The 24758-nt window shown below is 33.4% G+C and overlaps 1 protein-coding gene across 1 annotated transcript in view; it reads right to left on the bottom strand.

Annotated features, from left to right (window-relative positions):
* Window positions 1–590: 590 nt before the first annotated feature.
* The window catches only part of LOC145249587 (uncharacterized), a 43992-nt gene continuing 19824 nt past the window's right edge, over window positions 591–24758 (bottom strand). Inside the window, exons 2-5 of the mRNA XM_080111285.1 lie at window positions 14962–15118; window positions 11797–11875; window positions 2320–2505; window positions 591–1680 (exon numbers count right to left, since the gene is read on the bottom strand). Coding sequence (XP_079967411.1) covers window positions 2321–2505; window positions 11797–11875; window positions 14962–15117 — 420 coding nt within the window. The 5' untranslated portion in view covers window position 15118 and the 3' untranslated portion in view covers window positions 591–1680; window position 2320. The remainder of the gene's footprint in view (window positions 1681–2319; window positions 2506–11796; window positions 11876–14961; window positions 15119–24758) is intronic.

The raw sequence follows: 24758 nt of genomic DNA, 5'->3' as shown, positions 1-24758 counted from the left end.
TGGATCAACGATACCAAAGTACATATCAAGAAAGGAATGGTGTAACTTTCAATCATTTTTTTTTTTGTCAATTGAATATTTTCATAAATTGTAACATCAATATTTTGAAATTCTGCTGCCTATATCTAAAGCCACGAAATTTTGCTAATTGGATCTAAAGAAGCGGTTTGTTACTATCGCATCTTTTATTCTTGGTGAAACCTGAAATTTGATGATGAATCAACTTCAAATACGAATTCAAATAATGATGTCTATGAAATGCATAGGTATACATTTATCAAAAGATTATTTTTCTCGAGTATAAAAAGGAATTTAAAAAAAATTACCAAATTAAATTTCATTTAAGATGTAAAAAAAATTAACAAGCACCAATAAAAATTGGTAAAGAATAGTCAGAGAAGAAAAAAATATCGGATCATTTGTAGAAAAGCCTCGCCACTCTTTGAATAATGAACTTTTGCCAAAAAAAAAAAAAACGCTCGCCAATCATACACGATCCCACAATTTTGTAAAAAGTAATATCTCATGTTATGCAGGGTTACGGTTAGATTCCTGGTATATATCGATGAAACACTCATTTATTATTGTAAAAAAAAAAAAATGCAGATTAAACATCACCGTGAAACGTATCATGGAGTCTGTGAGTTTATGTGGAGGCAGAAATGTAACAGAAAAGATTTTTTACACTGATTCTCAATGAGATGAATTGATTCTATACCGTTGATTAAGTAATGAAACCTTTTTTTTTAAAACTATAACCCGCATAGATGGCAGGGATATTTTTTGTCGAGGGTATTTTACGTTGGGAGTATTTTTTAGCGGGGCTTCTCTGTGAAGGATCCAAAATAGTGTATGAATTTCGTAGTCTAACTAAAAGAAAGTGAGCAACTATAGTCAAAGACCTCATTTCTTTCCCATGAGTGAAAAAAATTTGGTCCTAGTAAATGAGCTGGTACTGATTTTTAAAAACTATTAAAGTATAAAATGCTAGATTGGCGAATACTTTATATCTAGTCTACATGAATCGGTGGGAATGCTCCTATAAAATGGCTGTAGAATATACAGATCTGCCGGCTGAAATCTTGCATATTTTATTTTTTATAAAAACTCTTTGGGAAACACTACATCAAATTAATGGATATAATAGTAGATAATAATTAGGTACATAAAAATATCTCGATGGATGACACATCCTGCTCTGCAGAAGTCTAAAAATCGTATAAAATCTGAAAAAATGGATTAACTTCGAGGTTTTCACAGTGTCCATTGCAATGGAATTCTTTTGAACCAACAACTACATAGTTGTTTTTGATTTTTGTTCGACATAAAAACTGTCCTTTTTCCAAAAAGGAAAAAAAAAAAAAAAAAAAAAAAGGTTGAATGCCGTTTTTTTTTTTTTTGAAAGGGTGTTTCGTTTTTTTTTTTTGTTTTTTTCGGAATGAATTTTTATAAAAAGTGGGGGCTGCGTGGGCAAGAGTAGTGGTTTACAAGAGATGGTGCATAATCTGCTCTTCCATTTGAGTTGAATAAACAAAACAAAGACAAAGGTGTTGAAAACGGTCAGATGAGCCATCTTAAAAGCGTAGAACCGGCAATAATGAACTTCGTTTCGTTCATAAAAAAATTCACTATTTCTTGATGAACTTCGTTTCATTCATAAAAAAATTCATTATTTCTTGTCTGGAATGAGAGAGAAAAAAATAAAGAAAATTTTTTAAATAAAATAAAAAATAAAAATTATTGTAAGATGTAAAAATTATGAACGTGAAAGAATGAGAGACAGCAAATTAATGAGAGAAAGAGGTAGTACATTTGCATAAATATATGATAGGAAAGTTAATGAGGGCAAATGACAGTGAAAGAGAAAGAGACAGAGAGAGAGAGAGAGAAAAGAGCGACAGAGAGAGAGAGAGATAGAGAGAGAGAGAGAGAGAGAGAGAGAGAGAGAAAGCGGGAAAGAAAGAGGCAGACAGACAAAACGTGTGAGAGATACAGAGTAAAAGAGACAGAAATAGAGATAGAGAAATACACAGACAGGGACGAATGCATGAGAGGGAGAGAAAGAGAGAGAGAGAGAGAGAGAGATAGACAGACATACAGACAGACAAACAGACAGAGGGGAGCATACATACGATAGAGGAGAAAATAAAGACAGGAGGAAAATGCAAGATAGATAAATAGATAGAGAAAAAGAAAGATCATGCGTGCGAAATTTGCAGGAGAGAGAGAGAGAGAGAGAGAGAGAGAGAGAGAGAGAGAGAGGGGGGGACATATATAAGCATACTTTTAGTAAAATCGAAAGACGACAATCTCCCTCACCTTAGAGCGACTTGTATCGTCTGGGTTGTATCTGAGCAAAACTGGGAATCTTTCGACGTTTTTCCAGACTATGAAAATTTATCGTTGGTTTCTGTTGTGACTGTTGTGGGTTGGAACCATTAAAAGCCATCATCTGACACACCACTTCTTTGACATTCTCTTCTGTTACGGCCTGAACACCAGCAGCTGAGAAATAAAACGAAAACGAAAAATTAAATATCTAACATGCTGATCCTAAGCATAAATACATCTGACAAATCGATACATAAACATAAATACATCTGATAAATCGATATTTGATTCTGATTAGCAATTTCTTTAAGTTTATCCACGTTCTTTACATTAAAAATTTAATTTGTTTCAGTTTCTTTCAGAAAATAATGATTCCGGATAAGAAGATTACAGTGAGCACAACTTTAAATAATAATCTACAATGCTCCAAATATAAGAAAGATAATATTAGACTTAGCTGAACACCTGAGTTGTCTACCTTTAATTTTGAATTTATTTCCGTATTTCCATACAATACAGAGTTATTTTTTTAATATTAAAAAATAAATAAATAAAATAAAATGACATTAATGAATCCCGGGCTACGTCAGGGATACAGTGCTAGTTATTCATCAAATTAATTGAAATAAGAGTTCCCATGAACATATATGGATTTAAAAAATGAAATATAGTTACAGTCTGAGGATAGGCAGAGGCTGAACTTTACTTTGTTTCCCAACTGAATTGTTTATCAATGTAAACTGCGTTCTTTTAACTGAATGTAATATCTATCTATCTATCTATCTATCTATCTATCTATCTATCTATCTATCTATCTATTATATAAAAAGGAATTTTGTCTGTGTGTGTCTGTGAGTTTGTTCCTCATGTACTCGAAAATGGCTGGACCGATTTTTATGAAATTTCACACGATGGTACTTTATGTGCCTGGCAGATAAAGAACAGGAGGGATAGAGAGCGATATATATATATATATATATATATATATATATATATATATATATATATACAGAGAGAGAGAGAGAGAGAGAGAGAGAGAGAGAGAGAGAGGGGGGGGGGAAAGAAAGATATAGAGATAGGTAGAGTTATATAGATAGAGATAGGTAAAAGGATAGAGAGAGATAAGTAGAGATAGATAGATAGATAGATAGATAGCGAGAGAGAGACCTCGATAGGTAGAGCAAACACATTTGTGTGTGTGAAGAGAGAGAGAGAGAGAGAGAGAGAGAGAGAGAGAGAGAGAGGGAGAAAGAAATAAAATGAGGGGAAGAGAGGGGGTAGTTGACATTCAGTGTACATGTTACACTAAACTACGAAACAATCGATTGGTCAAGAAAGAAAATATTTAATGAAAAGGGAAGTATTTTAACATGCCAGAGTTGTCGCGCACAATTGAATTTCCTTGTGATTTTTGACATTGGTGATATTGTGCACCCGGCCAATTCAACCAACGATAATCAGGTGGAAAAATCCGTGAGAGAATAAAAACATATAGACTTGCTTCTTTTCAAAAGGCAATGAAAAGAAAAGATTTCCCCACCTTTTTTCTCATGGATAAATTATACACACGATGAAGGTTGGATAATTGATTGGTCAAAAGGTTGTGGTTAACAAGAAAAAAAAAAAAAAAAAAAAAAGGTACAAGAAAAACATAAAATAAAAAAATAAAGGTATTCAATACTTGGGCAACATGTGGTCTTATATTCGGTTTTATCCAGATATAAAAATAATGTTCAAAAACAGCACCCCCCCCAAAAAAAAGCAAAAAAACAACAAAAAACAAAAAAACAATGAGTAAAGAATATACTAAGAAGAAAAGAAAAAAACTATTATATTTAAAAACTTTATTTGTGATAATGACAGAAAGACCACCTGAATCTCTTAAATAAAACACGTGTTAGGGAAGTTCTTAAAACAAACCCCCCACACACCTATCTATCTATCTATCTATCTATCTATCTATCTATCTATCTATCTATCTATTATAGAAAAGACACTATCTATCTATCTATCTATCTATCTATCTATCTATTATAGAAAAGACACTATCTATCTATCTATCTATCTATCTATTATAGAAAAGACACTTTGTGTGTGTGTGGGGAGAGGGGTCGTTCGCTATAGACTCGAAAACGGCTGGGCCGATTTTTACGAAATTTTACATGAAGGTACTTTATGTGCCTGGCAGCGTTCTTAGATAGGTTTCGTTTCGGAATGTTTTCGATAAGTATCGATAATCGAAACAATCTAATGAAAGAAGGAACAACCGATTTTGACCAAAGTTAACACCTTACACGGCCTAACATCACAAGTGCATTTGAGAAGTTTTATTATCACACAAGTCGAAAGGCCCGACATATAAGATCAACAGTAAGTTCTTTGATATGACAGAGGAATATTCGAATTGAGTGTTTCTGTTTAGATCACAATTGAAGCATGACACTTGATTTTTTTTTTCATTTTAAACTTAAATTCAAAGTATTATACATAAAAATAATTTTATAAACTCGACAGTAGGTTCTCTACAGTGCAATATAGACTACAATGCATTGTGAACTAAGTCACTGTGGTGAGATATGTGAAGCTTCAACCAATTTGATTCAAGAAAGGGCAATTTCTTTGATTTCAATGACAATAAAATATGAGTGTGAAACATTCGTTGATCCTCATTCAATCCCGGGTAACGTCGAGTTTCACTGCTAGTATATATATATATATATATATATATATATATGTATATATATATATATATATATATATATATATATATATATATATATATATATGTATAAGGAATGAAAAAATACCAGAGGTGGTTGACGTTATGTTTTAAGAAAAATAGAAAAACCGAATGAAATTAAATATATTATAGATGACAGAAGATATTTCTCAATGTAATCCGGGAAAATATGGTCTGATGTTTTAAAAGATTTAGGTATGCATGCAGGTATGACTTTTTCTTCAATACATTTTTCCAGAAAAATTCTCCTGTTGTGAGAATTTGCTGCGATTAAGATGCTCTTATATGTTCGCAGAGAAGATCGAGCACAGAAGAGATATAAGGAATGGTAACGCCCTAAATGCACTCTTTTGCCATTGATCATTTAATTTAGATCAAGCGAAAATTATGAAATACGTGATAGATAGAGCTAAAAGAAGACTTTTAGAATAATATTGAATACTAATACTATTACGCAAAGAAAAGGCTTCTACCATTTAACCCCTAGCATAGGGAAAATAATAATCAAAGAGCAAGGTATCAGGGTGGATCCTGGCTAGCCGTTTTTCCTTGAATGTTTCAGGAAAATGAGTAGTTTTGCAGAAGAAAAAAAAATGTACATATTTATTTTAATGCATTTTTAAAAGTGTATATATAGACATCGAACAACCCAACCTTCCCATACGTACACATATTTGTCCTTCCCGACATGGGTAGGATTCAAAAACTGTCTTTTTCGCACGATCTATGACTTTTTCTTTTCTTACATTTTTATTTCAATTATCCTGAAGATGTCCTCTGAAATAAGGAGGAAACGTTGATTTTTTAATAATTTCATTCGGTTTTTCTATTTTTCTTAATATATATATATATATATATATATATATATATATATATATATATATATATATATATATAAGAATATTCAGAATGTGAGAGAGGATATAATTATTTACATATTCAAGTCACATCGCAGTTCACACGAGCTATAAAAGCCGGAAATCCAAGACTCTAGTTTAGTCCTCATTTGGGTTTATCAGTTAAACACACCCGAACTCGGGATACGAAACCCGAATCTCTTGCTTTCGAGGCAAGTACTCTGCCAGTTGAGAAACTATGCTATACACAAGAAAGTCTATTAGCTAAAAAAAATAAAGCAAGCCGTTGCGAAATCCGACTATATATAATGTACCTAATTCGTCTACAATTACTCCCTAGTTTGACTCTCATATTGAGCATTGTTGAAATCAATACATTATATATCCTTCTAAAATTATATATATATATATATATATATATATATATATATATATATATATATATATATATATATATATATATATATATATATATATATATATATATATATATATATATATATATAGATTAATCACGTTTGACACACCGGTTCCCATCAGATCACCGAAGTTAAGCAACGATAAACTTGGCCAGAACCAGATGGGTGACAATTTGGGAGTTCCAGGTGCTTTCTGCTTATCTCGGCATTGTTTCCAGTCGTCTTAGACTTCTTGCCACTGGACTCAAGCAGTGCCGATTCAGTAGAGGTGTGGCTGGATATTGCATAATCTTTGCATCATAATTACACGCGCAGCTGCCCCTACAGGGGGTATCCTTTGTCTTTCAAAACTGAACGGAGGCATCGAGATTATATATATATATATATATATATATATATATATATATATATATATATATGTGTGTGTGTGTGTGTGTGTGTGTGTGTGTGTAATATAGCAAGTTACGAAAATATCGGTATTAAGCACGAAACACGTGGCATATGTCTATCTATCTTTGTATCTATCTCCATACCATTAAAGTTGATTTTTTTCGCTCGGACATGGAGATTAAAAGCCTTCCTTTCCTATTTAAAAATTATTCAAACAACTTTTATAATATACTCAGTCGTGGATATACAAGCGACTATATAAAGCTGAACTAATTTGCATATTCCTTTGAAAACACGAGCGTTTATTAATTTATTAATTTTTATGGTTTCTTATTAGACGATTTGCTTCATTTAACTATTACGTTTAATTTATTTTATGTATAGTTTCTACATCGTGCATTATTGCGTAAACTTTAGAATTAAAACGTTCTAACACGCTGATATCTTATATATATATATATATATATATATATATATATATATATATATATATATATATATATATATATATGAGCACGTCTGATTGAACACGACAGAGTTATACTTTTTTTCTGATTTTGTTTAGATATCTTTTCAATTCGCCGAGAGGCCTTTTTATTTTTTTTTACTTCAGCTGGCATGTTGTATATTATGGCACCAGCGCTTTCTATCTGATCGTTGTCAGAAGTGATTGTTGTTGTTGTCGTTTTCTTTTTCTTTTTCTTGGAGGCTTGGTGTATTTATAGCTTTTTTTTTGATATTGGTTATAAAGGTGGGTGCAGGATGGTTAGGGGCAAATTATTTATATTTTTAATTTCGATTTTCTTATTTTATATTTTATTTATTTAGTTTCTTGTTAGTTATTGAATACAGTTAGTATATTTGTCCCAGTATAAAATGAGATCTGGTTAAAAAAGGGACTGTATTTTTTATTTTTTTATTAGTATGGTTTCTTGTAATTTGAGTCGTCGTGTGCAATTGTTGAGGTATCGAATTTTAATATTGTTAGTTAAGATCTTTCTAATGTCGGACGACTGTAGGTTTTTATCATGGAATGTTAGGTGTTGTTTTATGGCGCTATTGTCAACTAAATGATAGGTTAGTCGTCGGGAGAGTGTTGTTGTAATGTGGCCTATGTAGATCATTCAACGCATATATATATATATATATATATATATAAAAAGGTATTCATTTATTATATATATCATATATAATCACTTCTAGCTAACAGCTTAATGAAGAGTGAATTCTGTACGTATAAAAATACAAACATATACACATGCTTCAATTTATATAAGTCAATATATTTAAATACAGAATAATCATGGGACCACGTGATTAGTGATGTAAATGAAACAGGACCAGTAAAGCAGCCCCATTGATTGGTGTAAATGGGGAGCGTGTAAAGGGCATTCATTTCTTTCTTTCGATCGTCCTTTTGTTACTAATGTAAAACGTTGACAGAAAGGATCAGTATAAACAGGGCAGGTGCTGACCCCTTTTTACTGCGCCAGTCACACAACAACCAGAGGGTCGCGGGGTTGGCGTGTATGCAGATGGTTCCGATAGTTATCTGGATGATGTAGACTAGGAAATCCACAAATCCAAGTTCAAATCTTGCTTTGTACACTTATACTCCGGGGATTTCTCACGGACCCCAAAGGTACTAGAGTCTAAACCATTATTGCGATGGCGTATTCTCAGTTGGCTAAATTATGAGTCTAGTCCTATCCCGTTCTGGGAAGTCAACCTTCCCAGGCTTTGCCTTCTGACCGTTTGAGAGAGGGATTAGTTTATAGCTAGTCGTCCGATGCGCCTTCACCGGGGGCTGCTCAGGCATTTTTGTGGGTCAGAGTGTCTTCTTCTAAAACGCTGGTTTCTCAAATCCTACTTTCCCGATCCTTGTGTCACATTATCCAGCAGTAGGAAGGAGATAAATAAACATGTATGCTATTGGGGGTTGAGGTATCATTTCCGCCCTCTCATATCTCCTGCGAAGGAAAAATATGATGCAATGTTGCTTTTAGTGGAGAGAGAGGAGACAGGCAGAAATAACCATTTATACCCCCCTCTTCACATGATTTGATCCAAGCGTTTAGTATTATTATTTTTTTTTACTATTAAGCTTACCACTTATCAACACCAAGATCCATTCGAGGATAAAGCTTAATAAAACAGAAATTAATGCCAATCGAATAATGATGAACACTATGGAGGTATTAACTTTAATCAGTTTTATGAACTGCATTTTATGACTTTTGAGTCCGTCTATGACAAAAGTTTGTTGTTATCGGATTTGAAGATGACCAAATTATAATCAGCAAGGAAGCAGTCCTGTGACAATGTCTTCCATACGTAGGGAGTTCTTACTGGGGTAATAGTGCTAGGACAACAGCATATTCTTTTCATTGTTTTGACTCTCGAGTGTGTATCCGTTGATATCTTATATGCTTTTACATAGAGTGATGTAGTTCTCGGTTTATTAACTGTGTCGGATATATACTCGAGAGTCAAAACAATGAAAAGAATACGCTGTTGTCATAGCCCTATTGATCACTCTAATGAGCTCTTAATGAGAAGTGACCAGTCCAAAAACGGTTCAGCATTTTTGGGGCTGGTGTGGAATAAAGTTGATGGTATGTCTACTGCCTAAAAATAAAAACAATCAGTTTTCAAAAATAGCCCAAACGTCATCCCTTCCAAATGAGAGCGCAGCATATATCCTGTGTGGAAGCGTACCTTATTATTTCTCCCTCCACCCAAATAAAATAGCGGTTTATCTGACATTAGAGAATAATTAAAACTTCAAAATTCGTCACATTTCTCCTTAAAACAAAGCAATAATTTATATAAAACGCATTAAAATTACATTTTCTACCGATTACACTTAAGTTTAACATGTGGAAACGATTTGTAAGAATTTTTACGGTAAATGTATAGAATAGACGATTCGAAATTGAAGTCTTTATTGTCAAGAAGACAAATTTTATTGAAAAATGCATGAAATAAAGAGGAAAGTTTTCGACTATAGTCGAGCGCGACCCGAAGGCTCCATTTTCATTAGTTGCTACACCAAGATGTAGGGAAGAGCGCCACTCCATTCCCAGGACTACTCCACCTGACCATGATCCTCTGCTGAGTGTTTAGCAAGAGACCATCAAGTACTATTTTTTAAGTTTTTTGTATGGTTCGAATTGAAACCCGGTTCACTGGCCCATTAGCAACCACTATTACCATTATGCCTAAGGGGATGGTATCAAATAAGACATGTTACAAATCGTTTCCACTTGTTAAAACTAGCCGTTGTTCCATAGAGAATTTCATTCTAATGCGTTTTATATAAATTACTTGCTGTTTTTTTTAGGAGGATGATTAAACTTCTTGAGTGTGAACAAGTGAACAATTCTGTACTTTTACCATCTCTTCTTCACTGTCAGAAGCCAAAAAGAAAAAAAAAAAATAGAAAAAGGAAGGAGCGGAACACGTCTAGTTTTAACGTTTGGAAACGATTTATAAGAATTTTTGAAACGGTAAAATATCTTACAAATCGTTTCCATATGCTAAAACTAGCCAGGTTCGGTAGAGAATTTCAAAGTTACATTAATTTGACAAACACATGCACACACGTTAAAGCTGTCTAATATATATATATATATATATATATATATATATATATATATATATATATATATATATATATTATTTCGTAACATGGCAACGTCTCAAAATGAGGGCATGGCCTCATCTCAGGAACTGCTAAGGGTACGTGCACTTTATGGTAGCGAATGGGTCGTCAACTTCCTTCCCGGCATACACTGCAACTCTAACCATAGTAACCTACGCATAATATTGCCCTGTCTGCTGGAGCTGTAGAATACACTGACTGCATCTTCGAAAGATCCCACCCCTCATCCTGTGGAGCCACCTGTTGGCTGCGGGTTGCAGTCCGTGATAGCTGTGGGCAGGAGCTTAGTGGCCAAACGGCTAATAATTGTAAAACTACAAAGCCGTTAGCTTTAACGCTACGCTTTTCCTTTACTTGGACTAGATGGGATGCTGGAAAGACAATATTCAATTAATTGGCCGGTTAGCTAAACCTCACGGACAAGTTCGCATGTAATGACTAGCAACGTGTTCGCCGGTGTACATGGGAGAATAAAGCTCTTTCGAGTTGGTAGAAATAAATGTTTTAATATCCACAGACATACGTTTCATCTTCACAAACCATCATCAGCGTGGATAATGTAATTGTACAATAGATATAGATAGATATTGTGACAAATATCGATACTTTTTTAAAATAAATATATTAGCTGTATCTACCCGACGTTATTTATCCAGAATGTGTAAAATACACACATACACACAATATCAAATAAATAAAACAATAGATGTATGTGTGTGTGTCCGTCTGTCTGTGTGTAAATATTTAACCGCTAAATTCTTAAACTACTGATCACATAACGCTAAAATAAACAGGAAATGGTAATCAGACCACAAAGAGTAAAATCTTTGTTTGGATGGATAGATTACGTATACAGAAATATATCGGCAAGTTGAAATGCAAACTGTTCATTTCAATTTGCCGATATAGTTTTACTACTTCTTTCTGCGCATGCCCAAATTCAATTCACTTCTTCTTTAAGTCGTTTAATATTAAATCTTTCTTATCTCTCGATAGCTACATCGATAAGAGACGCAGCTGGAGCGGTTTTAGTTTCGATTCTAGCTAATGGCACCCAAGTCATTTTTTTTTTTTTTAAACTTTTGAAATCACTACTATATATTGGTTACAATATAATATTTGATAGAAAATTGTCTTTGAAAAAATAAATATGAAATCTGCATGAATTAAAATATAAATGCATTTTACGACCTGACAAGGCTGAGCGACCCCGCTAACACACACACACACACACACACACACACACACACACACACACACACACACACACACACACACACACACACACACACAGACACCCCTAACGGGGATGAAACACGAAAAAAATCTGCGTATTTTAATTGTCATATACATATATATAAAGATTAATTGCCATATTTATACAGATAAACTTACGTTGAACACTTTGTAATCGCTCCACGAGAGCTTTGTGTAATGAATCAATGTATTTGATGGCTTCTTCTATCACGGTCACCTGAAAGAGGACGAAAGGAAGAATATTAATTTCTCATTACGGTTTCTAAAAAACAAAAAACAACAAAACAAAACAAAATAAACAAACAAACAAACAAAATATAAAAAAAAAAACGAAAATGAAACAAAAAATATGGCCCTTATTTAGAATTCAACCGAATAAAAAAACAAACTACAGAAACAACTTTTATGATGTGAGTACTAGTCACGGAAAAGAATTGTTATAATTCCAAAAATCACGTAAATTGGTCAGGTAGTTATACTTTTTTTTATAAATAAAGCCATTTTGAAACGCTATAAAGTGATCAATGTGAAATCGGTAGCACTACAAGGCTTATATCGCAAATTTGAATTATTGTAAACTCATCTACCCTTGTGTTTTTATAAAGAAAGCGATTTATTTACTCATAAAAATTTGATTTTATAAGTTAAAATTAAAACTACTTGCGTAATTTACGTGATTTATTTTTGAATATGCCTTTTCGTTTCGTACCTCTTACGTACATTAAAAAAATGTCTGCATTAAAAAAAAAAAAAATCAGATTGAATTCTAACTATAAAACAAAAATACATAAGCATTTTTATTGTCGTTGCATGTCCAAAAAATATCGGCACTTATTTATATTGCATGAAGGCAAATAAAATAAATAAACAATTCAAAATAAAACAGCCAAAACACATGTAAATAAACAATATAAATTAAAAACATGTCCCATCTTACCAAAAGAAAAAACATTTTAAATAAATAAATAATTCAGACCATTTATTCGATTTATAAAACAGACTCCAAACTACTGAAAAAAATAGTTAACCTCAAACTCAAACTTTGAAATAGGAAGTCAGTGAAGAAAATTGAGTCAAGTTAAAATAAATAAATAAATAAACAACGTCCCAATTCCGACTAAATTTATTACCCATCCCTATTTTAAAACATAAAAATAAGAAACAAACAAATAAATAAACAAACCAAGCCCTTTAAGTCAAATAAAACAGAGCCGAATTAAGACTGCAAAATAAAGGGCTTGATATCTTACTAGGTGGGCTCTATTACTGGACGCCCGAGGTGCCCTTAGAGAGTAATGCTGACGGATCCGTTGTCTTAGTTTTGTAACTTTTCAGAGTACCCCCTCCTATGTTAAACTGATTTAATGTCTAACCTTTCTATTCCAATATCAGCTAAAGGGAGTCAACTTTAAACAGTAGTTATTCCCCTTGATTTTTCTTTTCAAAATCTTTTTAAATTTTCATACTTGTGTTTAATTTTTTATATATATTTATTTAAAATGAAAAAAAAACAAACAAAAAAACAAAAAAAGAACAAAAAAAAAAAACTGATTATCCAATCATTATAGATTTTGGAACATAGTTTGTAGGCATAATGGGTCGTAATGTAGGCTATATTTAATTTAATATAATTTTATTCAAATGGAATAATGGAACAATGACGAGGTGAAAGACTTGTGGATTTCTGTGAAATTTTAACAATAGGTATTAAATTAATTAATCAATTAATACATATTCGCCAATTTTCAGATTCTTTTTAATTTTATTAGACACAAATTTAAGTAAGATATTGTGAATTTCATTTTCTTCTTAAGATCTCTTAAATTTCAAACATTTTCTAGAATCAAAAGTATGCAATTGATTATGATCAAAATTAGAATAAGGATTCTTGATGTAAGGTTAAGTATCTTTTATATCTGGATTTTAATATTTGTGAGAGGAGAAAAATTGTGTAAAACTGTTCTGTTTGGCGAATTAATTAACTTGTCCTCATACAAGTATCTCTCTTTTTCTCTCTCTCTCACACACACACTCTCTCTCTCACGCCTCATACTCTCTCTTTCTTTCTCTTTCTCTCTCTCTCTCTCTCTCTCTCTCACACACACACACACACACACACACACACACACACACACGATAAATATTAAATTCGTATCCACGTACGTATGTGTTTCATTCTTTTCCGGGAATCATCAGCATGGTGACCTATTACACGATTCGAAATTATCAGAGCAAAGTGAACATTTTAACTTTCGTCTGAACGCTTAGGGCCATGCGGCAAACCAACCAACCATTGCGAAAGGAAGTGGCTTAATATAAGTAGGCATATATTGAAAGTAATTAAAAAGTATTTAATATTAGCAGTCGTTTGGCCGGGACTAAGTAAATTGTGAAATAATGCGTAGCCAAGTCCCTTATAACACGATACAACAATGTCATGTAAATTGGCTTAAATACTATCTGGGCCTGACTTTGAAAAACAAAATAACTTTATATGTTAGAACTATACATGACATGCGTTAGTGGAACTAACACATTATAATGGTTCTCGATGTGTAATCTCTATCACCTACGTTCTGTTCCCACCCTGGTCCCAATTGAAATGCATGGCTATCTTTTTGGGGAAGCACAATGTTTTGCCAACCTTATGCGACTGATCTTCACTCCAGATCTGAAACTGAACACGTACATCAAAGCTGTTGCCCAACTCGTCGGAAAAAATGGTTGGATCGTACAACCGCTCCAGTATATATCTCACTCCACCTGTATAAAAGCCAAATACATCCCAATAAAGAGTAGTGTTGCCACATACGGGGAAGGTCTACCCACATCACCTTTTCCTGTCTTGACAGGGCACAAAAACGACTTCAAAATTTGGTGGGCGATGTCCCTTTCTTCTCTGCTGCCTCTTTCTTACAGAAAAGACGTTGCAAGTCTATTTTTGCTCTGTCGTTATTTTCATGGCAGGTACTCGACTGAGCTTCACTCCCCTGTAAAGAATTTGTGGTAAAGGCCAGATTAGCTACAGCAATTTCTTTGTTTACGTACATATATATAAGCGAAAGACCGACGAGAAGAGTTCCTTTCCTAGAACTGCTCGTCTACGTAATCTCAGCTGCCTATGGTCGTTTTCAAGTCTAACGTGAACACATTCTTTGAGTCGTCCTTCTCTATAGTAAATTAACTTATCTAATTTCCATCGCGACATCCATTAACCTTCATCCTTGAGTGACCACCGGGCCTAGATGAGCGACGACTATAAGTTGTAAAAAAAAAAAAAAAAAAAAAAAATTGATAACTCACTTTGGATACTTTGTTGTTATGAGCTACTGACGGGACCAGAGTTCGTAGTTTTGAATACTCCTTGTGTCGGAGCCTACGGAGGTGAAGGCGTACTCGTTTTCGGGCCAATCTCTGTGAGCTGGAGCACTGGTTTTGTGACGCTGTGACCATCATCATTCTGCAAAGAAAGAAGATCAGGTTAAATTTTTTGGACGGAGAAAAGGAAATTATATTAAAGGAATGTAAAATTAACTAAGAAAGAAAAAAAACTGCATATAGTCAATCTCTCTCTTTCTCATATTATAAATATATATATATATACTATCGGGAGGGGGGTCACCCAGCTTTCATGAGCGTAAAATACGCTTAAATATGATATTTTAATTTGTCCAGTCTTAGTATATATTATTATAAAGTCATGATTTCAAAAGTAAAAAAAAATCAGAGAACCCACTATTCTAGGATTTTTATACTGCCATTTTAGTTCAATTTCTTTTATTTTTTATTATTCAAAATGTTTTTTAATGTGTGTGTGTGTTATTTGTTTTTGTGATACGTCTTGAATGAATTCAATTATTTACGAAACTGCATTTCTACCTAAATGCGAGTTGAGAATAATTATCCCTTTAACCAATTTGGTACCCCAACATGGGGAGCGACAAATATATTATTTTTAAAATATAATTATCCACTGACACGTGTTCCGTCGTCTATGACTCATCACAGTGACTGAATCTAGCGAGATTTGAAATCGGGACCCCATAATAAGAAACCTAAACCCTTACCCCTTGTCCACCTCACCTCGCTGACCGTTCGGATATATCGCGATTTACGCACATGTTATTTGTTTTTATTTTTGCGATACGTCTTGAATGAATTCAATTATTTACGAAAGTGCATTTTTACCTAAATGCGAGTTAGGAATAATTTTCCCTTTAACCAATTTGGTACTCCCACATGGGGAGCGGCATATATTATTTTAAAAATATAATTATAAAAAAGAAAAAAAAAAAGATATCGGCCATATGTTACATACACACGCACCGTGCATGCACGCACTGACCAGGCTCAGCGTCCATGTATCAACGTGATTATGCCATATATTTTTCATATACGTTATATTTACTTTTATCTTCTCACTTTACAGGTACAATATGTTTGTAATCATTATAAACCCCTCACCCCAGAGCATATAGCCTCAAATTAGGCCTGAAATTTGCCATGTGAAATAGTTCTTATGATGCGTGCGTATGGAGGGGCGTCTCGGTATGCTTATATTGTTAAAACCCTTATATCCCCTCCCTCCCAAATATCCTTCCATGCCTGACAGTCTTCCTAACAACCCCCACCCCAGGCAGACCTCTTTTCACCACCGATGTATATTAACCAGATGTACCTAATAAGGAAAGAAAAAGGAAGTGACATTAGGTGTAAACATGTGTTTTTTTATAGTCAGCTTTCTATGTCAGAGTTCACTCGGCGACTAATGTGAGAAATTAGTTAAAACAAAAGAAGTGGCCAAGAACGAAGTGTAGTATCTGTTCTAATGATACCACACTGCAACTTTTTTTTTTGTTCGCGGTCAATGAATGAGAGATCTTTGTAAAATAAGAACTTTTTTTTCGTCCTAATTTACTTGTTCCGACCTCCCTATTGGCCAGGGTTGATTTTTTTTTTAACGTGGGGGAAAACCCAACACAAAAATTATTGTCTCAATCGCTAAGGATTTATCCTCTAACCTTTTTTTTTCAAAACGCTGGGGATTCATTAATTAGGTTTAACTCCACAGAGTGAATGAGGTATTATGGTAAATGTTGCCAGTCAAGGGTAATACTACATAGTTTTCAATTACTTTAGTAAAAAAGACCCTGCACCTTCCACAATTTCCTATAGAGCATTGTGCCTAAAAATTTTTATTTTTACTTTTTAATTTTTTGATTTTCTATTAAAATTTTGAACAGTAAATTCTTTTAACGAAATAAATTATATAAAAGGATTTATCCTCTAACCAAGGACAAACCATAACTACACTTTGAATTACTTATTTGTGAATAAACCTATTTTCACTTAGAGATCAAATACAAGGCCATTAAAAAATATAGTGAGTTTTAGTGTTTGCGATTTTTCTTTTTTTCTTTTTTTTCTTTTGTATCAATCTTTTGTATCAATCTTACTTTTAACGAGTCGCATTGTGATCAAATCCTACAATAACTGTTTCTTTTATTATTTCCCCTCCGGTTTCTATTTATTTGCCTCTCCATGACGGCAGAGTTAAACACAAGCTCACTTTTTAAATTTAGTTAGAAAGAAAACAGTGATCAGGAAGAGAGTTCCACAACCTCGCTGTCTTTGAAAAGAAGCTACTGGATTAGGAAGCTGTATTACAATGAGATAGTAAAAAAAAAAAAAAATCGATGAAGACCACTAGACCAATGAGTCAAACGAGCTGGAACAAAGGAAGCAGGGAATAGACCAGACAATTCTGAAAAATAAATACCATTATAGTATTTGTAGAAAAGAAATAGTGTTAGACCTAGAATAGAACCATGAGGAACACCAGCACTGGAAAAGGAAATGAAGCTGCTCCATTATTACGCGAATAATTTAAATGAATATAAACGGTACAATAAAAAAAAAAAAACATCTTCTTTAATTGACTGCGCAATTTCAACGGAGCCGCATATATTTTTACCGTTGCAACTGCTTGACTGCGTTAATGACGATTATTAGGATTATCCGAACGCAGAAGAATGCCCGACAACGGGATAAAGGAATGTTATTTTTATGATTATTGTAACCTTGTTCACCTGCTTAAATAATTAAGGAACACAAAATCACTAGGAAGTCACATGACCTCAAATCCACCAGGACTCTTAAATTATGAAAGTATCCCATTCACAACCATCACAAATTAATACCAACCCTCTTCCACGGATGTTGTCTAAGAAAAGGAGCTTCTTGAACTTAATTGGATATTTAGTTACTTTAAGCCTGATTCATGAAAATGTTTTTTTTTTCTGGTAAGAGTTGTTAATGATGGTAGATAGTAAATATGGGACGTTTTAGGTTAATATTTCATCCCACTCATCAAGCAAGAAAAAGAAAGGAGAAAATATAAAAAAAAGCTATGTACGAAATACGAACGTATTCAACCAGTTTTTCACGTCTTATATAGTCTATCGATTTTATTAGCCAATATGGCGGCTGTACGTGTTTTTTTTTTTTTTTTTTTTTTTTTAATTTGGAGTAGAAGGTTTTCATACGTCTAGGGATCTCTTCTGTGTAGGGGTGTGACTTTGCTGATTGTCAGGTTTGTCGGGGGTATTTACACCGAGAGTGTACAAAGGCTTGCAGTTCGTCAAAGCATCCAACATTACAATACTTGTAAAACAGGCTGAGGGATGCAACATTTTGTCGATGGGACAGAGGTTAAAACTAAGATGACAGTTCAGGACCTATCAGGTTGGCGACTTTCTTTTGAACCCTGTCTAGGAGTAAGAGACTAGTAGCAGATGCACCAGTCCAAATGTGACAACAATACTCCATACATGGGCGAATGGTGTCCTTTTAGAGGTACTGGATACTTTCAAGCGTAAGTAACTTTCTAGCACAGTAGAGAGAGTCCACTTTCTTCGCAGCAGCCTTGGCAATGCTCTTGATGCATCTGTTCAACTCATGTTCCCTGTGAGCGTGAAGCCTAAGAGTTTGAACGAAGTACTTTCAGGTAATGCATCTTTAGCCCTAGCTATTGGTGGTTTAGAAAGTTTATTGTAATTATTAAAAGAAACGATCTTAGTTTTAGAGCAACGAACGTTACCATCCATTTTTGACCCCATTCCACTACAGACTGGAGGGTTTCCGCCATTGCCTTGGATATGTGTTCATTCATTTTCCCCTCGTACCTGTTATAGAGCGTGGCGTCGTCAGCAAATAAACCCATCTCAGAGACTATTTTATCAGGGAGGCCATTTATGAATATTAGAAATAATAAAGATCCAATGATCGATCCCTGAAGTACATCGCATTTACATGATATTGTTTTGACGTACGGCCGTCGAAGACAACCTTACTTAAGAAAGATTTAATTATGTTAAGTATTTGTCCAATAATAACATAGGATCTGAGTTTCATGAGAAGACTATCGTGCCATACCGTATCAAAAGCCTTAGGTATATCAAGGGCTACTGTCCTCCCCTCCTTTGCTTTATATCATCTTTGGTTTTTTAATATAATATACATTTTGATGTAGAATTGAGTTAAATAATTGGTTGTAGTTAATGAGTAGACAATTTCTTGTGATTTGGTTTTGTCATTAGTGGAATTTAAACACTTTTGGATATGTATTATGTGTTAATGGAATTTAAAAAAACTGCTTAATTTTTTTTTATTTTATTCTAATTCATTGTATGATGATTTTAAATAAACACTGCCTCGAAACAGATGTAAACAGCTATAATAACTTAATTCATGCCCTTTATTTGTAACTCGATTTGAAAAATGTATTGAATCACCGAGATCTCTCTCGTCCATATATATATATATATATATATATATATATATATATATATATATATATAAATTTATTATATATATATACTAGCAAAAGTACCCGTCGTTGACTGGATTCAAAAACAGCCTACAGAAAATGGACTCTTGATTTATGAAAGTATGATAGGTTATGAAAAGGAAGGTTTGTAAAGAGATAGCTTAGAATTTGGGGGTATCAAAACCAAAGCAAAATAGTAAAAATAAAATAGATAAACACCATAATTTATTATACCACACCTGTTCACACTTAAACACTTATCACAATATTCTGTGGATCTATATTAAAAATCCTTGTTAAACTTTGTGACATATTTCCATTCTATGGAGGTCAGGTGCGAACGAACACCCCATAATTTTATTATACCATATTTTTTCAAACTGAAACATCATTATCAAAGTATACTTACGCAGATAGATATGAAAAGTCTTTATTAAAGTTTGTGCCTATTTCTATTCCATGGAGGCCAGGCGCGAACGCAGACCCCACAATTTTATTATACCATTCCTATTTAAGTTAAAACATACTTATGAAAGTATTCTTATGTACATCTATATCAAAAACACTTGTAAACGTTTTTTTTTTTTAATTTTTAAATTTTTTATTTCCATACTTTGTTGACCAGGCGCGAACGCAGACCCCACAATTTTAATGAATCACCGTTCTGCCAGATCAAACATACCCATTCCTGTGTCCCGATACATCTTCTATCATTATATGTAATCAGTTTTTTTTAAATAATCAACTATATAGGAGCCTATTCGTGACAGACACACACACAGCTTTATATATATATATAGATTTTTTTTTACACAGTGATCACACTTATCAAGGCCCGGAAGCCACTCAGGGATAAGGGTTATTGCAAGTACATTACGTTAGTGTGGAGATTTGATGAAGTGAAAATAACGATAAAACAAGGATAGGCTCGCAACGTCTCTTCTGTGGGAGAGAGGTTGCAGGGTAGAGAAAAGGGCATCCCCCACTAAACCACGAAGTCTATTTTGTACTCTGTCAAGGAATGATAGGCTGTTTTTGGCAGCTCTTGCCCAGATATGGCAACAGTATTCCATCCTTGGACGTACTTGGCTTTTATATAGAGAATTGCATCAGTAGTGAGATATCTTCTGGAGCGGTAGAAGGATCCCACCATCTTTCCAGCGACCTTGGCAACAGACTTCATGTACTTGTTTCATTTCAGATCAGGAGTAAAGGTCAAACCCAGAAGCTTGTCAAAACACGGGGCCTCACCCAGACGAGAGCCATCCATCACAATTGATGCCAGCTGGGGATCAGAGCGTTGATGATGTAAGGATAGGAGTTTGGTTTTGGATGCATTAAAGGTAACCAGCCACATCTTCCCCCACTGAACCACGCGCTCGAGATCAGATGAGAGAGAATCCGAGAGAACTTTGTCATTTACAGCCTTTGATGTGTTGCCGTAGATGGTCGTGTCATCAGCATAGATGTCAACGAATGATTTAAGTATGTGTTTAGGGAGGTCATTGATGTAGATCAGGAAGAGAGTTGGGCCCAGAATTGACCCCTGAGGGACTCCAGCATTTATATTGCAGGCCTCCGATTTTTGTCCATCTACCACTACTCTTATGAACCTATCGGAGAGAAATGATTTAATGATTGCATATTGCTCGAGTGTATCGGGCACACGGGTGGGTTCGCAAACAATCTGAGTGAGGTCATAAGCACGGGTGGGTTCGCAAACAATCTGAGTGAGGTCATAAGCAATGGCAAAATCATGACAAAAACTCCCCTCATCATCTGTCTTATTTGAATGGGTCAGCCATTCCACGTTATGGACGTTGAAGTCACCACAGATGTGGATGTTAGCCGAGGGATGTGAAGACAGTATGTGGTCTATTTTCTCAGATATGCTCTTAAAGATAGTAACTCCGCTGTTGTGGGGCCGATATAGGGCAAATATAAATGCAGTGGTGTTAGCAAGTGCAACCCTGAAGCACATATAGGGTAAATTAGGATCTTCTCTAGAGATATCCCTGCCACACGGGAAGCCATCCTTAATGTAGGCACATATTCCATGCTCATGGCGATCTTGGGGGTCAGATTTAGCTGTTAAATTGGAGTATCCATTAATTATGAACTCATCTAGGGAAGTGGTCGGCCCTATTCCAGTTTCACTTAGAAATAATATATATATATATATATATATATATATATATATATATATATGTATGTGTGTGTGTGTGTGTGTGGAAATATTCTTTATTCGCTTATATTTCCTTTTTATATATACCAATCCTTATTAAAGAAGCTCAATGTAATTACAGAGCATCTAATGAATGACAAAAGTCTATATTCCAAATTTCATGATGTTGACCATCTTGCAATTTATTCCTTTAATTCAGTTGACACTTACAATTCTTGACAGTATCTGCTTTGTAGCACAAAATCAATCACTTAATTATTATATCAATCAGTGAATCTATTTTGCCCTTAACTATTATATGAATCATACATTGATGCTCTGCAATTACGAAACACACACACACACACACACACACACACACACACACACACACACACGAGATAAAATTTTCCAATTCTTTATCCTAATATAAATATCTATAGCACAAAGTTCATTTAGATAGCTCAATAGATCAATACTAGAGCTATAAATACTTATCTAATATACTGCCTTACTAGAAACAGACATTAATTTTAGGTTCATCTCAAAATAGATTCAGTTCAACCGTATAACAGTTTCGATCCTGTACCGATATTTTGATACATAACTCCCTATATCCTTTTTTATTCTTATTCTTAAATCAATGGAGAATTCATTAGCGCTAAGAATATACATAAAAACCAAGTAACAAAAATCACATCGACCTAAAGATAATCTTACTTACCGACTGTCCGATACATTCAAAATTTGGAAGATTTTTTACGGCTTATCATCAGATGCTACGTGCCAGCTACATAGTCTAGAATCATCGGTATAAATGGTTTATAATTTTAACAGTACAATTATTTTAATAAATACATTAACCTTAGATTAATATATATATAATAAAATTTCAAAGATAAATATTATCTTTATATTAGAACATATCGAGACAATAGAAAGCTCAATATTAAAGATAGAGCTATTAAAAAAAAAGAATTGATGATGAAAATAAAACTGGAATAAATTCCAATAGTTTTTAATTCATCTGAAATTCAAACAAGTAATTATAATTAAGAAAAACTCGACACTCATTATTTTTCAAAGAGACACTTTGCATCAGCGGCGAAGCTTTAGTAAAAAGTTATGCTAATCAGTGATACATTTTTTGACTAATGTCTATTCTCTGCTGAGAAGTCAATCCAATGTGTGTGTGTGAGAGAGGAAGAAGCAACTACTACCCATTTGTACTCAAGAAGGGTACAGAAATAGCAGAGGATAAACCTGTCGTTATATTAGGTTGGTGCAAAAATAATGTTTTTTGGACGTTAAACTTCAAGTAAAATAACGATACTATTTTTGCACCAACCTAATAATACGGCAGTAAACCAACTCGTCTCGAAGTAAGAGGTAATGCCTAGGAGTGTACTTTCAAGCATCTAACGCAACCATACAAAAAAAAAAAAAAAAAAAAAGGATCTGACCGTTCAGGACAGTACCTAGGTTGACCTAATGATATCATGTCGAACTTCGGCGAGTATGACACTAGGCCGTAAACCAGTTTGTCTCTATGCTAGAAAATACGATTGAATGCCGTAAAAATGGTTTAAGAAATCAATATTTATGCACACATACGTTTGATTATGACATTCCGTCGTATACATTTTTTTTTCAGATAAAAATTGTCATGTAAATGCAAATTAAGTGCTAAGAAAGTCAATTTTTTAAACGCCCCACCCAGGGTAGAGGATAGGTTAAGGAATTTCATTTTTTATTTACAATGTATAGAACGAAAAAAAAAAAAAATACAAAAAGAAGATTCGGCATTTTTGGGGCTTGGTGCGTAAAATGCAAATAAATCATTTGTTTTCATTTTTACGCTACCGTATTGAAAAATAAAATATGGGCGTTATCTATTCGCATAAAAAAGAAAAAATCTTACGTATGTAAAAGAGAAAAAAAATATGTCTATGTGCTTTTTCCGTTTTCTCCATCGTATGATAGCTCGGTATATATATACACAGAGAGAGAGAGAGAGAGAGAGAGAGAGAGAGAGAGAGAGAGAGAGAGAGAGAGAGATCTAATTTATGCTTAGGAGAAATATACTTTAGAAGTGTATTTTGGTCTTCTTTTCGAAAGTTTCTTTTTAATGGTTTATGTTTAAACTATAGAAAAAAACAAAAACAAAAAAACAAAAACTACACACTCAGTAATTAATTATGGCACTACGTTCGGTGTTCTTCAAAAGTGATATATATATATATATATATATATATATATATATATATATATATATATATATATATATATATATATATATATATATATATATATATATATATATATATATATATATATATATATATATATATATATATATATATATATATATATATATATATATATATATATATATATATATATATATATATATATATATATATATATATATATATATATATATATATATATATATATATATATATATATATATATATATATATATATATATATATATATATATATATATATATATATATATATATATATATATATATATATATATATATATATATATATATGTGTGTGTGTGTGTGTGTGTGTGTGTGTGTGTGTGTGCGTGCGTGTTAGCAGGTCGGCCGGGATTTTCCGACCGTAAAATATGCTTAAATATGATATTATGATTAATGCATATTTCGTATTATAATTATATTATACTAGCATTTCAGCCTGGCGTTGCCCGGGTCTTTGGATGTGTATGTTGAGCAAGAAAAAAAAAGTGGTAGAAGGAAGGCAGGCTCGAACCCGTACCGCGAAGGAGGAAAAGAACAGGGTAAAACCTAACATTTATGCTGTTACGACCACCGCCAAACCGGAAGCGACATTTTTTAAAATTAAGACTAGACAATCTAAAGGAGAGGATAACTTTAAAAAATATCGGCGAAAAAAGTGACCCCTCCTGTAGAAAAGTGCCTAGTTGAATGTTTTTAGCCAATTTTTCGATATTTGTCGTATGAACGGTCGAACTTTAAAACGATACTGATCTTGGTAAAATCCGTCGCCTCTATTGAAAGTTTAAGGCAGACATGCAAACAGACATACATACATACATTTATATATTGGTAACTA

The sequence above is a fragment of the Euprymna scolopes genome, chromosome 28 (assembly GCF_053919585.1).
Source record: "Euprymna scolopes isolate OS-2025 chromosome 28, ASM5391958v1, whole genome shotgun sequence".
In the NCBI taxonomy this organism is placed as follows: Eukaryota; Metazoa; Mollusca; class Cephalopoda; order Sepiida; family Sepiolidae; genus Euprymna; species Euprymna scolopes.
Note: the sequence above shows the minus strand (reverse complement) of the source record. Positions and strands in the feature narration are given on the sequence as shown.